This window comes from Scomber japonicus, chromosome 7, assembly GCF_027409825.1.
Source record: "Scomber japonicus isolate fScoJap1 chromosome 7, fScoJap1.pri, whole genome shotgun sequence".
Taxonomy (NCBI): domain Eukaryota; kingdom Metazoa; phylum Chordata; class Actinopteri; order Scombriformes; family Scombridae; genus Scomber; species Scomber japonicus.
Genome location: NC_070584.1, coordinates 2,998,393 through 3,016,528, shown reverse-complemented (window position 1 = coordinate 3,016,528; position 18,136 = coordinate 2,998,393). Strand labels below are relative to the sequence as shown.

At 43.5% G+C, this 18,136-nt stretch overlaps 1 protein-coding gene across 2 annotated transcripts in view; it reads right to left on the bottom strand.

Annotated features, from left to right (window-relative positions):
• Positions 1–18,136, bottom strand: part of slc5a9 (solute carrier family 5 member 9) — a 71,083-nt gene that overhangs the window by 31,670 nt on the left and 21,277 nt on the right. For both annotated transcript variants that reach the window (XM_053321749.1, XM_053321750.1), the window contains 2 exons: positions 2,612–2,683; positions 504–608 (listed from right to left, as the gene is read on the bottom strand). In XM_053321749.1, the coding sequence (XP_053177724.1) occupies positions 504–608; positions 2,612–2,683 (177 nt within the window). The remainder of the gene's footprint in view (positions 1–503; positions 609–2,611; positions 2,684–18,136) is intronic.

Below are 18,136 nucleotides of genomic sequence, written 5' to 3'. Positions count from 1 at the left end.
ATTAAGGTATTGGGGCTCCATTGATGATGGCTTTTTCTAGTGGTCGCGCACGCGCCAAACTCAAGGTGGACATACTCAGAGTTGATTGAACTAATTCAGATCAGCTGTTCTGGAACCGGATACTCAGAGTTTCCCATCTCAGAGTAAGTCAATTCAGAGCTCAGGGTTAGACTCAGAGTTTGTTGAACCTCCTACCTGCTCAGCTTAGATATCTGTGGTCTGGGTGACTGGGGTGTGAGACACTATCTTTGCAAAAAAAGTTTATTGAAGGACGTTTACTTTTACACTTCACCACTAGTATCCTAAAATTAGAAGTACATGAAAACAAAAACAGGTTTGTATGTTTTTTATTCAAATACAAATACAAATAATTTTGTATCTGTATTTGTTGAGGCAGAAAATACAAATACTGGCCTTTCTGCACATCCCTAGTGGAAACTAGTGAAGACCAGTGCAAGAGCAAGTGGTAAAAAAGCTTTCCCCTTTTTGACACCGTTTCTTACATTCCATTCAAATCCCCCAACTGCAAGGCCTCCTGCTGCGCCTGTTCCTGCTAGACCAATAAACAAACCGCTGCCAACATTACTGGACATCAGAGAAGCTCCTATCTGTAAACACATACAGATGATACACAATCACACAACATAACAACAACAACAACAATAATTAAAGGTACAAGCAGCGATGAACGGGCCCTGGCTTTCACCCACGCCCCACCCTGAAATCTGTAGAATGAGTTTGTTAAAAAACAATACGTGGGAATGGCAACAAACAGTGCCAAAATTGAAAATTTAAATCAAAATGGCTGACTTCCTGTTGGAGTTAGGGTATGGGTCTAAGAGACTTTTTTGAGTGGCTTTACATGATACATATGTGTACCGAATTTCATTCATCTACATCAATCTGGAGCGAGGGGCTCAATTTTTAAAATTTTCTAGGGGGCGCTAATGAGCTGTGTTGCAACGCTCATTTCAGTATCACATTTTCGTTACTTTAAACCAATATATGCCACACAAGATAAGTGTCTAAAATGCGTATTTTGGGGGAGGTTAACTTCAACAGCTGATAACTGTAATATAGCTGTGACTCAGGAAGGGTTATCATAGCAAAATATTATCTACAGGCATGGATCCCTTCAAAAATTATAAGTAACCTTTGCCACCTTGAGTGGTACTGACATCAGAGGCCTTTACTACGAAGCTGGATTAACATACCCAGGATATCTCTCCGTTACCTGGGTTGATTTACCCAGACATTCGCAATCTGGGATAAGCGGTACTACGAAGCTGGTTATCAACTCGGTAATTGAACCCAGGGTTTTCCAATCTGGATCTCTGGGCGCTTACATAAAGGGGATGTGTTTGCAGCGTCTGGCCAATCGCAAACATGGAGAAACTCTGCAGAGCAGCCTACTTTACCATGGAGGAGCATACAATTATTCTTCAAAAAATATGAAGAATTCAAACACATCATCCAGTCCAAAAGCAACTCTGATACAGCAGCAAAGGCCAGGAAGGAATGCTGGCAGAAAATTATTTGCGTATTAATGTCGTAATTGCACATGTGTAAATGCGCACATTTCTCTCGATCAAATGACAATACTTACCATTTCTGCTGTGTGATGGTGCAGGTATTTAATAAATATCAAGGAAAGAATTTGACACACACCAGCTGTGAGCAACAAACAACATCAGTACTGAAGTTTCTGCTGCATTCTGGATACATTCAGCGACACCTGAACAACATTATTTTAAGATTAAGGGTTACAAAGACATTAATCTAACACTTTTCAGAACTTCCTGAGTCACATAAATAGCTGATTTCTCATTGACATTTAAATGTGTTGTGTTATAGATGTAAAGTACAGTACCTACAGGACAGAAACAAAGCTTTGGCACTGTGCTCATTGCTGATGTGTACATTGTTGCTATTGACATGAACACAATTGAGACACAGGAGGCTTTCTGTGAATGATAAACACTCAGTGTGTTTGGAGTTGTTTTTACACTGAATATTGAGGGAACAAACAGTTTTCTTTCAGCTTCTGAGGGAAATATTATGGATATATTTGGACTACTCCTTCCACAACAGCTGCCTCCTGCTTTGCTTTCTGCTGGTCTGTGTCTAGTAGGTTGCCAGATTTGTGCACATTGCACTGGAAATCACTCAGTCATGTTTAAATAATAAGTAACCTCTCAAGTATCAGAAGTATCAGGAAAAATGCAAATATTTAATAACAAAAAAAAGTCAAATCCTTTTGACACATCTATCTCAAATTGAAGTCAAGTCTCAAGTCATGAATACCAAGTCAAAGTCAACATCCATGTTTATGAAGCAAGTGTCAAGTCCTCAAATTTTGAGTCCAGTTGAGTCAAGTCATTTGACTCAAAACCCCAACCTCTGCCAACCAGTGCCACTTTTGGTCAGGGATACTACATAAACAACTGACCAATTTTTGCTGGTTCACCTACACAGTATAACACAGGACAGGAATTCAGACAGTACAGTATACTCACAAAGCAATACAGTTTATAACATACTGTATAACACATTAACATGGAACTGAGCACAAAATATCATCATGTACACTTGTCAGAAGTTTGATACTCACAGGCCACCAGGTCATTGAGCGGCCGGCTAAGAAGTAACCCCCCACAGTGCTGCGATTGGTTCGCATGGATGACTGAAAAGACAGACATTAGGATTAAAAACAACACTGAAAATGGATGTGTTCTCATATGCAATATCACACATTTACAATAAAATTAAAGTTTACATTTCCACATTGGATCAACCATCTGCAGTGGCTAGCAGTCAAGCCCCTTTAGGCCTTCACAAAGGGCCAAAATAATCAGAATCTAATTTTATAAAATATTATTCTTATGTTATATTTCTATCTAACTGTAAAGGAAGGAATCTCTGTCTGTCTCTATGTGTGTCCTTTGCATATTTCAACAATTATTCATCTGATGGACTTCAGGTGTACTGCTGGGGACCCAGAATCCAGTGTGAAGTTTTGTGGAGCAGTTCTTGAGTAATAAAAATCCCTCATAAACAACAGCACCACTCCAGCAACCCACGTTGTGATCGGAGATGGGATAACATCTAAAGTTAAAGAGACGTAAGCTCTATTATTGTCAACAAAACTTGGAATTTACATTCAAGACTTACTGCAGGATGTCTCAGGCATGTTTTGAACAGGCATTGCAGTTAATCTAACTAAAAAGCAAAGCTGTCTGTCTGCCTGTCCTTTGCATATCTCAAGAACTGTTCAACCATTCACAGACTTCACACTCAGTGGATGTATTACTGTGGACCCAAGAATGTGCAGTGTCAAATTTGATACATGAGACACATAAACTCCATCACATTACAGCAGGGCAGGGCTTCTGGGCTATGACTCAACTTCACCCTTCACTGTACTGCTGAGGACCCAAGAGGACCCAAGGAAGAAACTGTTTGGACAAACAACAACTTTAATAAACTTTGAATAAACAAGCAAACAGTGAGCCGCTCAGCTCTGTGTCTGAGCACAGCACAGGCCTAGTCAGCCTGATATGCTTAGAGGGCTGGTAGAAATAATTGGGGCACAGTGCTTTTAGAAATCCATGTCATCTGGAAAATTCGGGTGACAATTACTGACATTGATTATTGTCTTATCTGCTAAAAGGGACTATTATTTGCTAAAGATAATCAAATCTGAGGTCATTATGCTAAAAGAAGAGATGTGTGTGATTATGCACTTACTGAGTGAATAGGTTATTTGTGATCTGATAAATGTAAACTAAAATGTATGTGATTAAATATACCACACTTTACAGGTTAAATGTAATTAAGTTAAGTTAAAATTCTTAATGGAAAATTTTCTTGAATAACTTAAAATAAATATACCTTAAAGATAAATTAACCTATTCAATTACAATAATATTCTTCAGTTGGGAGTAGGGCTGGTCCATTATTAGCACAAAAAGATGTCCCAATCAGGACAGCTTTGAACCCGCCCCAGTGTTTAATTTGTAAATAATTGCTCATGAGGGACTTTCACTCGTAGCCTCACAGAGGTACCAGGACACCCCACATGTCTGTGGGACATAGGGCTGTGGGAACATAGGGTCTATATTTTAATAATCTCTTAGAAATGTGAGAACATAGAGCTGTGGGAACATAGGGTCTAACTTTTAATAATCTCTTAGAAATGTGGGAACATAGAGCTGTGGGAACATAAGGCCTAACATTTAATAATCTCTTAGAAATGTGGGAACAGAGCTGTGGGAACATGAGGCCTAAATTTTAATAATCTCTTAGAAATGTGGGAACATAGGTGCTGTGGGAACATAGAGCTGTGGGAACATAGGGTCTAGATTTAAATAATTTCTTAGAAATGTGGGAACATAGAGCTGTGGGAACATAGGGTCTAACTTTTAATAATCTCTTAGAAATGTGGGAACATAGAGCTGTGGGAACATAAGGCCTAACTTTTAATAATGTCTTAGAAATGTGGGAACATAGAGCTGTGGGAACATAAGGCCTGCCAACCAGAAACCCTGGCTGAATGCTGACGTACACTCTCTCCTGAAGGTGAGGGACGTAGCGTTTAAGTCATGGGATGCTGAACAGTATTGGGCAAGTTACTTCCAAGTTTCTTTAGTTACTATAATCAAAATAAACATTTAGGACAAGGTATTACAAAATGAAGGCGCACAATATTTTGTCATGGCGAATAGTCCTCAGTTAACTGTAATTCCTCATAAATATAGTGGGGAGGGGGGCAACATTAAAATCTAATGAGGTCTATATTGCATCTACAAGTAGTGGTTACCATGAATAGCAGAATTACAATAATGTAATGATAGAATAATTAAACAACCAAAACCTTTCCACGACATGATACAAACTCTTTTTCTATGCCTCATTTATTAGCTCCTGAGTTACAGTGCAGCCACACAAAGATTTAAAGCGACTCTTACCTTTCTTGCATTTCACACAGCACTTTGAAAAAACTTGAACAGCAACGATATCTCCTCCCTCCTATTTACAGCCAAACAAGGGCTAAATATACAGCCAAGCAAGAGCTGATAATAATGAACACAACTTGTTAAGACTTTCATTATTTAATCATTATTTGCAGTTCTGAGTCATTCATCCGCTCGTTAGCATTAGCGTGTTATGCTAGCACTATTAGCATCCTGTGCTGACTGTTACTGACACTTATTTAGTCATTTGGTGCACTTTATTCATTACGGTTTATTGTGTTAATACATATTAAAGTGGTCAATGTTTACTTAAAGTAAAGAAGTTAAAGAAGCTAAGAATTATATTTTTTATGAAAATGGTTTATATAACTTGGTATTTTTTGGTTATTCCTTCCAGGTTTATGACCTGTATGAACCACTGTGTGTAACCTGTGTACCAGTGTAATCAACTGTGTACCTGAGTGAGAGGCTGTGAATCTGTGATCATTAACAAGTGAAAATAAAGAAGATCAAGGAAAACACGAGTTATGCCATCGATGTACTTTTGTCGAGCCTTTCGGAGGGCAGTAAAATACAAACGTCCGAACAGTCATAAACCAAGGCACCAGCTTACATAAGAATAAACTGGAAAACCTTGTAAAACGGACAAAGCCCGAAGACTGTTTAACCACGCTGAGCTCAGCTAACAGCCCTCAACCACTCTGTCTGCTCACCTGCTCGCTAGCCAAGAAAACAATAAGCTAAAGCCAGAAGAAGGGAGAAAGTCTACAAGTCCAGCAGAGGCAAAAGACTATTAAAACCCAAGTGGCATAAAAAGCTTCAACTTTTGGTTAACGCAAGAAAAGGTAACAACATGGCAGCTTCAAAGGAGGAGCTGGAGAAGCTCAAGCAGAGGCGTTCAGCAGTCCAAACCGCTTTCACCAGGAGAGCCAACCATCTCACCTCCAGAGCGAACGCACTAGGAGAAAGTGAACTGATAGGTGAGTGGAGAAGCTTTAAATCAGAACACTTAAGAGTCAGAGATGCAGGCTTCGAGTACGTAACAGCCCTGACAGAAGCAGGCGATGAACATGCCGAAGAAATGGCGGCGCAAATTGATGCTAAAACAGCAGAATGTGACCGTAAGTTTGATGAGACTGAACAGATTGTCCTAAAGTGTTTCTGGACCAGGTTTGCTGAGGAGGCAATTACCACCCTCGCCCATGAAGCTGAATCAGCCTTGGACCAAGCTGAGGCAACCGACTGCAAACAGCTGACCAGGAAACAACGCGACCTGATGAATAGAAGCCTGGAACGGGAGATCTGTGAACCCGAAAGAGAGGTAAATGAATGGATGAGTTTTATCCCCAGACCCAAGATAACAGAGTCAAAAGGCTGCATCAGGAAACTGAGAAAACGTCGTGAGAAACTATGGGACGAGTGGGCGTGGCAAGACGACAACCAAGGCTGGGTCTTTTCTGGAGCTGAAGAGGAGGAACCAGCTGAGGCGGTAGAGTTAAACCAAGACTGTCAACAAAGCAAGCCTAGTGAGGAAGCAGCGCCTCCTGGTGTTCAACCGCCAGACTTATTCGACCCTGGGAAAACTCAACTTCCTGTAGGAGGCGTCCAGCCTAGCTCGCCCAACCGTCCACCAAATCTCAGCTACGGCGTATTCCCAGATGCAGCAAGCACGCCACATGGAACCTTCAATGCACTGCAAGGTGGTTCTGGCATGAACTCTGGAACTTACAATGTCAAGCCCCTCATTAGTCTGGAACGAGCACGGCTGCCCGTATTCTCCGGTGACATGAGAGATTACTACCGTTGGAAAGCTGAATGGGAAGACTTGCAGCGGCTAGGAAACCCACACGGATTGGAGAAAGTGAGGAAATTCCACCTTCTAGGAAACCTAGACGACAAAGTCAAGAGGGACCTTGTGTTATCCAGCTGTGGATCCGCTGCCGACGTGTTCAGGGTTCTAGACAATAAATATGGAAACAAGCCAAAAATAGTGCTACTAATCTCAAGAGAAGTTCAAGAACTTCCCCCTGTGAAGGGAAATCAACCAAGAAAGACAATTGAACTGATTCAGGCCGTTGAGAGAGCTCTTCATGATCTCCAAGTCTTGGGTGAAGAAGATGCTGTGAAAAATCGAATAGTAGCACAGTCGATTGAGAGCAAGTTGCCTGATTCACTTAAAGAAAAGTGGTTTACTCACAAGAATGATCCTGCAAGCGGCTTTTCATCACGCAACCACTTTGACTGTTTGCTGCAGTACCTGAAAAGGCAAGAAGACATTCTTGAGGAGTTAGATCAACTTCAAATACAACCCAGCCCAGTGAACAAACCTGAGAGGTTGAGAGAGAAGAAAGCGTTCACTAGAGCTACGCTGGGAAACACTCAAAACTCTCCACCAAACTCATGCATCGTGTGTGGAGACGATGTGCATGCAGGCAAACTGTTTGCCTGCAAAGTCTTCAAAAGACTCAATTTGTCAAGTAAAAAGGCTCATCTTAAGAAAGCAGGTGCATGCTTCAAGTGCTTGCGCCACCATGGTGAAGACGGCAGTTGCAACCTGAAGTTTCTCTGCTCAAAGGATGACTGTCGAAGAGGAGCGTCCTCAGATCACAACTACTTGCTCTGTCCAAAGCCACCGATCAAGCAGAGGGAAAAGACGAACAGAGTGCAGAGTGATTCAAAAGAGAGAAGAGGACTTGGACTGACTGACAAGCAGGAGGAGCTTCTTGCTAAACTCTCTCCAGAGCTAAAAGCGGAGTTCAAGGAAGCTTTCTCAAACAAGGCTTCGACGTCACTATGCGCCAGCAGCAGCAACAAGTTGAAAGAGTACCCAGTCATAATGATGCTACTGGAAGTGACGACAAATTCAGGCCAGCTGATCGGCACCTTGATTGACCTGGCGTCAGACACAAATTACATTTCCACTGAAGCCGCAGAGCGTCTCAAGTTGAAAGGTGAGAGCATCAAGATGATTGTCCGGGGAGGCGCTGTGGAGCATGGATAGAGAGTAGACGCGTCCTGACCAGCTCCTGCACATTTTGTTAAAAATAAGATAGCAAACTACTCTTTTGCCTTCCTACACGGCCCAATTTTCGTCGATAAGATCCGCAAGATGACAGGGAAAGGCAGTTCTCGCCAAGAACGGGCCGAGAGAGGCCGTTCGACGCGGAATACGGCTGAAGCTAACATTGTTGCTAGCCCGCATCCACATGATGGCGACGACGACTCGGAGGACGACGAGCCTTCCCTCTCCTCTGTGGTCAAGCTGATTGAATCCTTCCGGTACGAATCCCGCACCTCCATTGGCAATCTTCAATCCACAATTGATTCATACGCCTCTCATCTCACAGATGTTGAATCTTCACTTCAAGATATTGACGGCAGGGTTACCGAGCTCGAGGCAAAATGTGAGGCGCTGAGTAAAACCAGCATGGCGCTTGTGTCGAAAACTGAAGACTTGGAGTCCAGAAGCAGACGCTTCAATTTGAGGGTTTTGGGAATCCCGGAAAACACCGAGGGGCCACAGGCAACTTCATTCATGTCAGACGTTTTTGCTGAGCTGCTGGGCATTGACAACTCCGGAGCCTTCCCATTGCTAGATATAGCCCACCGCTCTCTAGCTCCCAAGCCCCAACCAGGAACCCCTTCGCGCCCGATGATTGTCAAGGTCCATCACTTTCAGGTTAAACAACGGATCCTCCGGATTGCGAGGGAGAGAGCTCCGCTGATGTTCCGCGGACACCAGGTGCGCATCTTCCCGGATTTCACCGTGGACGTTGCTAAACGGAGAGCTGCATTCACCGGCATCAAGCAGAAACTCCGAGCTGCCAAGGTCAGGTATGGCCTCTTGTTTCCCGCACGACTGCAGCTCACGTTCAACAATGAGAAGCACATATTCAACACCCCAGAGGCCGCCGAAAAATACTACGAGGAAAAGATTGGCCCAGCCCGGCCACCGCGGACGGGCCCTACATCTCCTGCCCCGAATGGTTAAGTTTTCTCCGGGTCTTGTTATCTCTACACTCAGGGACTATGCACCCGGTCGATCAGGCAGAAATCCGTGGACTTAACGTTTGGGACTAAGTTCTTCACACCACAACGTCCTACTTCAGGGTGAGTCACAGACAATGCGAACTGAACTGTTTTGATAAACTGGCTCCACAATCTATTTACTATGCCACATGATGTATGGGACTGTGATGGCTGTTACAAAACAGCCCACCCTTTTTTTTCCCCCTCTTTTTTTCCCATTAAGCCTGACTCGACAATTTATACTGCTTGAAACCTGTTTTCTCCAAGTGTTTGGGATGCCACCCGGGTGGCCGGTTGGGATATTGTTTCTTTAATCTGTTGAAATTGTTATAACAGTTTAATTTCATGTGTAAAATTTCTCCTCTGATGGTAGTTTTGCTAATGCATATTTACACCGGGAGTACTGGTCTAGTGCACAGTTTAGATGCACAGTGGTTTAGGATTCTGGTGCTTCGTTTGGGGAAGTACTGGGGGGGTGGGGCGGGCTTTGTTATTTTCATATGTTTTTTATCTCCCACACATGTGTTTGTTTTTTCTTGTATTTTTGTTTCTTGATATCTCAGGCATGCTTTCAGCTATTCGAAACTCGCTTGACTATGGTTGATAGCTCAACAATTAAACTTTGCTCATGGAACGTACACGGGATGCAGAGCCCTGTTAAACAGAAGAAAGTTCTTAACTTTTTAAAGAGGGAAAAGGTACTAGCTTTCATCCAAGAGACCCACCTGAGTAATGAGGAGCACCAGAGATTAAAGAGAGACTGGGTTAGCCAGATATTTTATTCCTCCTTTACATCTAGGAGCAGAGGGGTCGCAATTCTGATCCATAAAGCCTTGCCTCTTACTGAAGTGAAGGTCAAGAGTGATAAACTTGGACGCTATGTAATGATCTCGGGGTCTCTATATGGTGACACTGTTTCTTATTTAAATGTCTATGCTCCACCAATATGTCCTCCTGACTTCTACACCAAAGCATTTTCCCTTTTTTCTGATTGGATTGTTGCATCCTCGGTGATTGCAGGCGATTTTAATTGCTGTCTCAATCCCCGCCTAGACAAATCCCATATTGGATCGAGGTCTAATGCTAGTGCTAGTCAGTCACTTGTGGGCTGCTGTAAAGATTTAAATCTCATCGACACCTGGAGGGCCCTCCACCCTACAGACAAACAATTTTCATTTTATTCTAAGGCACACAAATCCTCCTCGAGGATCGACTATTTTTTCACCCCTAGCCACGCTCTCTCAAAAGTGTTCTCATGCTCAATTGGTAATATCGTTATTTCAGACCACGCCCCATTGTTTTTAGTTATGTCTAGTAAAGAACAGCGTCCACCGCCTCAGTGGCGCTTTAAAAACCACCTGCTTAAAAACCCAGATTTTATAAAATGCTTTACTGAACAGTTCAAGCTCTTTTTGGCTGAGAATGATACCCCAGATGTCTCCCCTAATGTGCTTTGGGAGACTGCTAAAGCTGTGTCTAGGGGCATTACAATATCTTTTTCTGCCCATCTCAAACACAAAAAGGAGGCAGAACGGCAGAATTTAGAACAACAATTAGAGAAGCTCCAGAGAGAATTTGACACCAACCCTTCCAGTGACTTGAGATCTCATATTGATACTACAACAGCAGCCCTAGATACACTGATGTCATCAGAGGCCCAGAAATCCCTGTTCTTTTCCAAACACAGAATGTATGAGTTTGGGAATAAGTCTAGTAAATACTTGGCAAACTTAGTTAAGACCAGATCTGACTCACAAGCTATTTCTGCAATAAAAGATGGGACAGGTAACTTAGTCCATTATAGTAAGGATATTAATAGAAGCTTTCAAGGGTTTTATGAATCTTTATATAAATCTGAAACTGTGTCTCAATCTGAGGCCCTGATGAAAAATTTTCTGTCAGCCATTACTCTACCTCAGGCTTCTCAGACCCAGAAAGATCTGTTAAACAGCCCCATCTCACGAGAGGAAGTTATTGCTGCTATTACTGAACTGCAAAATAACAAGGCCCCTGGCCCTGATGGCCTGACTCCCGAGTTTTTTAAATCTTTTCAGAGCCTGTTAGTCGACCCTCTGCTTAAAATGTTATCCCATTCGTTTAATTCTGGCCACCTTCCAAATACTATGATGGATACCAACATTTCGCTGATTCTGAAGAAAGGCAGACCATCAGACGATTGCTCCTCATACAGACCAATCGCTTTGCTTGATGTTGATAGAAAACTTATTGCAAAAATTTTAGCTAGAAGATTAGAGCGTGTTCTTCCAGACCTTATTTCAATGGACCAAACTGGTTTTATTCAAGGACGTAATTCCTGCAATAATATTAGGAGACTGCTGAATATTATTCAATTTGGCGCAAATCTGAAAGCTAAAGCAGTCGTAGTCTCTCTCGATGCCGAGAAGGCTTTCGACAGAGTCGAATGGTCATATTTACTTAATGTCCTCTCTAAGTTTAATTTAGGAGATAGCTTCATTAAATGGATCTCTCTCTTATATGACTCCCCTCGTGCTTCCGTCATTTCAAATGGTTGGAAATCTCCCACGTTTTCAGTTGCGCGTGGCACACGCCAGGGCTGTCCAATCTCTCCTCTTCTGTTTGCGCTCGCCATTGAGCCCTTGGCAGAGGCGATAAGGAGCGATCCTCAGGTGACTGGCATCAACATAGGTCCCCAGAAACACACCATCTCCCTTTACGCGGACGACGTGCTGCTCTTTCTAAGTAACCCTGAGATTTCTATTGTCAGAATTGTTGAAATTATTGGAAATTTCGGCCAGTTCTCGGGCTATAAGATTAATTATTCAAAGTCAGAAGCTATGCCCCTAACCCTCCACACCCCCTGGTCCCCCTCTAGTGGAGCACCTTTTCGATGGTCACCTTCTGGGTTCACTTACCTTGGTATACATATAACTCCTTCCCTCTCTGGTCTTTATAAAACCAATTTTGTACCTTTAATCCGTAAAATTAAAGATGATCTGGCACGCTGGACCAGTCTTCCATTATCTCTTATAGGTAGGGTAAACCTTTTTAAGATGAACATACTTCCTCGTCTGCTTTATGTATTCCAAATGGTCCCAGTTCTTCTGACTAGAAAGTCACTCTCTATCCTGAATAGTTCTGTATCTTCCTTTTTGTGGAGGAACAAACGTGCCAGATTGAAATTACAAAAGCTACATCTTCGCCTAGAAGAAGGAGGGTTATCCTTGCCGAATATTAAATATTATCAACTGGCTTGCCTCGGCCGCTATCTCTGGGAATGGTTTAGGAACGACCCCCGATCTACTTGGCTTGGCATTGAGGCTGCCTCTCTGGATCCAATTCCTCTTCGTAATATTGTATATGTTTCTAAAAAATGGGTGTTGGACAAAGTAAGAGGAAATTTCCTCCTCCAAAACACATTAAAGGTCTGGAGAATTTTCAATAAAATAGGGACTCAGGAGGACTGCCTCTCTCTTTCCACCCCCATTCACTTTAACCCAGAGTTTCCCCCTGGTCTTGAAGACAACGCTTTTCTTTTATGGTCTGAAAAGGGTATTTGTACTATAGGAGACTTGGTAGCCGATGGCACGGTCAAATCCTTCAACCAGTTAATCGAACAATACGACCTTCCCTCCAGACATTTATTTAGGTACCTGCAGGTCCGTAGTTTTATCTCCTCCAAAACAAGGTTATGTCCTGGTGGGTTCTCTAGCTCTAATATAGAAGAGATACTACAGGACCCTGAGCCCCAAAAACTGATTACCAGGTTATATGGTGCTCTGTTTCCCTCAGTTGAGGGCACGGGTCATCTTAAATTGCTCTGGGAGGCCGATCTGGGGGTATCAATTGCTGATGAGGAGTGGGATGATATGTGGTCGAGCTCTATCGGCTGTTTGTCCACTAACAAAGTTAAGGAATTTCAATTCAAAATCACCCACAGACTCCAGATTACACCAGTGCTAAGGAATAAATTTAATCCCACACTCTCAAAATACTGTAATAAATGCAAGATATCAGAGGGATCATACTACCATTGCATCTTTGATTGTCCTTTCATTAAAAATTTCTGGAGAATGGTCTGTAAAGAAATCTCTGATATATTTGGTAAAGACCTGGACCTAACCCCACTGTCTTGTATCCTTGGTTTACATCCTGCGCTGAACCTTAATTCTAGTATGCTGAGACTGCTCAATGTGCTCCTGTTTGGTGCTAGACGTTGTATCCTACTTCAGTGGATCTCTGACAAACCTCCAAAGCTACCACAGTGGCTGCAGAGTATAAGAGAACTTATTCCCCTGGAAGCAATGACCTACTGGCTTAAGGACAAGCCTCTGTTGTTTTACAAAACTTGGAATCCTTTTTTAGACTATATCGGCATGGAGAGTGCACAGACTCTACAGAAGGGCCTCTATGGTCTCATCTGGTCTGACATTTCTAAAGGGAGCCGCACTTAAGTTGTGAAATCAACCAAATACCATAGTAATGCTGTAATACCTGAATATCTGTTTACCTATCCCTCTGATTCATGACATGTCTGTACTTTACATCTTTTGATTATATCTCCTGTTTTTTTTTTTTTGGTTTTTTTTGCCTCTAAACTATTATTATTTGTAATGATTTTTTGTACTTATTATTATTTTATTCATTTATTCTTTCTCTCACAGTGTGGGTTCTTGTTGTCGTTGTTGTTTGTCTGTTCACCACGTTCTGTGTAGTATAAGGCACTTTTATGCTTTTGTACAAGACTTTTCTGTATAAACTGAAAAAGTAATAAAAAATAATATATATAAAAAAAAAAAGATGATTGTCCAAGGAGTCGGAGGAATGGAAAAGACAGTTTCTACTAAAAGGTACACCTTGAGACTAAGAATAAAGACCCCCAAGGGTACAGTAACAGAACACAAACTCCTCTGCTACGGCTTGGACAACATTGCTATGGTGAACCAAGCAGTCACACCGGAGCAACTACAAAGGTTCTTCCCTGATGTTGCAATCAACGACTTGATTCGCCCCAAGAAGATCGACCTTCTAGTAAGCCACAGGGAAGGTCGCCTGGTCCCACAGCCAACCAAAGTAGAGGGAGACCTCGTCCTCTGGGATGGACCTCTAGGTAGGGCTGGGCGATATATCGAGTATACTCGATGTATCGCGGCTTGTTCTCTGTGGGATGTAGAAAATGACTATATCGTGAATATTCGAGTATACATTCAATTTACACGCAGTTTGTTTTTAGTCGCGGCCCGTTGAACTACAGGTTTCTCTCACTCTCTCATCTCTCCGCACAGAGAGATAAAACAAGCGCACCTAGTTACGTACATCACATTCTGTTGTGCGTGCAACGTCATATGCCCGGTAGCATGTAGCAGCAGTAGCAGCGATCTCAGGTCGCGGGAGCAGCAGGTGATATGGACAAGTGGAGGAGGGAGATTAATTCCCCAAAAAACAATTCAGGATCCATCATCTGGCGGTGGTTTGGGTACAAGAGGGAGGACGTTGAACAACAAACCGTAATATGTAAAGTATGTCATAAAAGCGTCACCACAAAAGCTGGTAGTACAACAAAGTTATATCACCATGTGTGCTTGAAACTCCACAAGAGCACATCTCCGGCCAGTGACATATTGAAGAAAGCACTGACGCAACTGAGTCTAGCGTCTGAGTCTAGCGTCTTCTTTTTCCAGAACAGCAATACGACTAAAACAGTCAAAAACAGAAGGAGATAACGTCCGCAGTAACCCACCACACAGAGATAGACATGGCCCCAGTGAGTGTGGTTAAAAGCCCGGTTTCAGAAAGATCATCGACACACTTGATATAATCTACGTAGCAGAGTCAGCTCTACCTTTATATCCTAGTGGCATTATGCACAAAATGTGCACTTTAATTTAGTGTTATTTTGATGTGTCATATTAGTTACATCATGCATAAAAGACACTTTATTTGTTTTGAAATGACATGTTTGTGCCACTGCTTAATAGCTGTTTAATAAATACAGTTTTGATGAATTTGTTTAGTTGTGATTCACCCTTTTGGCATGAATGTTTAAAATCAGCATATATTAATGTAGTATGAACAATGTTTTAGTGTAGAATCATCATACTGGCATAATTGTATGCATCAAAGTGTTAATTCAAGGCTAAGGCAAAATATCGAGATATATATCGTGTATCGTGACATGGCTTAAAAATATCGGGATATTAGTAAAAGGCCATATCGCCCAGCCCTACCTCTAGGTAAGACTGTCGGTGGAACTCACCCTGAACTTTTTGAAGAAGTTGACCTTGCAGTGCATAGGTCTGACACGCACTTCGCAAGATCAATGAGAACAGCATCAAAAGCATACAGAGAGATCCTTGTGGACCCTGCAGCACCTAGCGAAGCCAAAGTGGAGAACGAAAAGACGATCATCCGAAGTACTGCAACTTCCAACAAAGAAGTGTTCGAGTGGTTCAAGTGGGATAGCGTTGGCGCAGCTTGTGATCCTCAATGTGGTGGCTGCAAATGTGGTAGGTGTCCCCCTGGAGGCAAGGAAATGACCCTGGGAGAGGAAAGGGACCTGGAAAAAATCAAAGAATGTCTCACCTACGTGCAAGCGGACAAGCATTGCGAAACCCCTCACTGGGATGCGGCTTACCCATGGAAAGGAGATCCTGCGACGCTTCCTGATAACCGACGTGCAGTTGAGGCAACCTTTCTGAACACAGAAAAACGTCTCGAAAAGGAGCCAGATTGGAAGGCTGCGTACAGAGAGCAGATCCACGATATGGTCTCCAGGGGAGCTGCCGCCAAACTCACTAAAGAGGAAACTGAAAGTTGGAAGGGACCAAAGTGGTACATCAGTCACCTGGTTGCTCCTAATCCTCATTCAACCACCACGCCTGTTAGGATTGTTTGGAACAGCAGCCAAGAATTCTTGGGAGTGAGTCTGAACGACCTCCTGCACAAGGGTCCGGATGTCCTCAATCCAATCAGAGGAGTCCTTCTGAGGTTCAGGAGTGGATTGTATGCTGCCTTAGGAGACGTGAAAAAAATGTACAACTCCGTTTGGCTAAAAGACAAAGAAGTGCATCTTCATCGTTTTCTTTGGAGAGACCGCCCGGAAGATGATATTGAAGCCTTTGCCGTAGTCAGAGTTAACATCGGTGACAAGCCTGCAGGCTGCATAGCCCAGGTTGCCATGAGAGAAACGGCAAACCTGCCACAGTTCGCTGCTATGGTTGAAGAACGTCGAGTTCTAGTAGAAGACAGCTACGTGGACGACATCTTAACTTCCCACGATGAAGTCAAGACACTGGAAAGGATCACCAAAGGAGTGGAAGAGATCTTAAAAGCTGGAGGCTTCTCCCTTAAACCATGGATCTTTTCTGGCCAAAGTGGGAGGTCAGAATCAACAGCGAACTCCAGTAAGAGCGAGAAAGTCGTGTCTGCGCCCAAAACTCTGGTGTTGCCTAACCAAATGCAAGACGAAGAGAGCAAAGCATTAGGAGTCGGCTATGAACCAGAGACAGACAAACTTCGGATAATGATGTCCATCAACTTCTCAAAGAAGCGAGGCAAAATGAGAACGGGACTCGACCTGCGAGAAGATGAAGTCAGAAGTAACACGCCAAACCCCCTAACGCGTCGAGTGTTGTTAAGTCAAATTGCAGCATTCTACGACCCCATTGGCCTTGCTACACCAGCTAAGCAGAAAGGTGTTATGTTTGTAAGGGAATCCTACCAAGAAGCTGGGAAAGACAACTCGACCAAAGACACTTGGGACGACCCTCTCTCGCCAAAACTTCGGGAGGCATCCATAAGACTCTTCGAGGAGTACGTAAGACTTGGTCACGTCAGATTCGAGAGAAGCCTTACACCACGTGGAGTCATTGGCCGCCCAGTAGGAGTTACGTTTTCAGATGGAAGTGAGGCGTCCTACGGAGCTGTGCTCTACCTTCGGTGGGAAACAGAGAACGGAGTTGTTGTGAGGTTGGTTGAGTCAAAAGCCAAACTCACTCCTCTCAACCAAAAAGGGGATGTGATCAAGGCAGAGACATGCGGCGCTGTCTTCGCAACTCGTCTTAAAAGATACTTCGAGAAGCATTGCCGCATTGAGGTCACCCACTGGATCCACTTCGTAGATAGCCAAACAATCTTGGGAGCGATCCAGAAGGATAGTTATGGCTATCAAACGTTCTTCGCGAATCGCATCGGCGAAATCCAGAAGGCTGGACCAGTAGAAGATTGGAGATGGGTTGAAGGAAACCTCAACATTTCAGACATCATCACAAGGGGAGCATCTCCTGAGGAGCTCGGTGAAGAGTCTGAGTGGCAAAGAGGACCTGAGTTCCTAAAGTGGCCAGAGGCTGAGTGGCCAGTGAAGACAGCCAGTGAGATAGTGGCTACCGTTGCTGATGACGTTAAAAGGCTTAAGAGGAAAGCTTTCTCAGCTGTGACCACTAGAGCTCAGTCGAAGAAAATGCCAAACTCCAGCCAAGTTGATGTCAGTTCAGACATGGGAGTCTCATCCGATGACCATAGTCGTCTCCCGCTACAGCCCTCACCAAAAGATCAAGAGCCAACTTCGGCAGTAGAGAAACCAAAGAGGAAACTTAGTGGTGTAGCTCTTGTGCGCCTTGTTGAACCAAAGCGGTTCAGTACGCTGTCAAAGTTGTGTGGGACCGTTGCCTGGACTCGACGAGCTGTGGAGTTCTGGTTAAAAATCTCAGATCCAGCAAAGTGGGAGGCAAAGTATTCAAGGCTATCTGCAGAAGAAAGAGCAACTGCTTTCCAAGATCTGGTTCTTGCGTCCCAGGACGGCGTGGAATTTCATGACACGACTCTAAACCGCCTGGTTGTGTTCAAAGACGACAAAACAGGACTATTGCTGTGTGGAGGTAGAGTCCAGTCTTGGAACGAAGACGGAACAGCTGTTCCATTAATCCTCTTCCAGTCATGGCTTGGAACCTTGCTGGCAAGAGAAGCTCATGAGTCAAATCATGAAGGCGTTGCCGCCACACTTCTGCGTACAAGAAGAAAGGCTTGGGTGGTGCAAGGTCGGAGGATAGTCAAGAAGGTGATCAATGAGTGTCTCACTTGCAAGAAGCAGAGAGCCAGATTGTGCCAGCAGGTGATGAGCGACCTCCCTCGGGAACGTACCAGCAGAGCAAACCCTT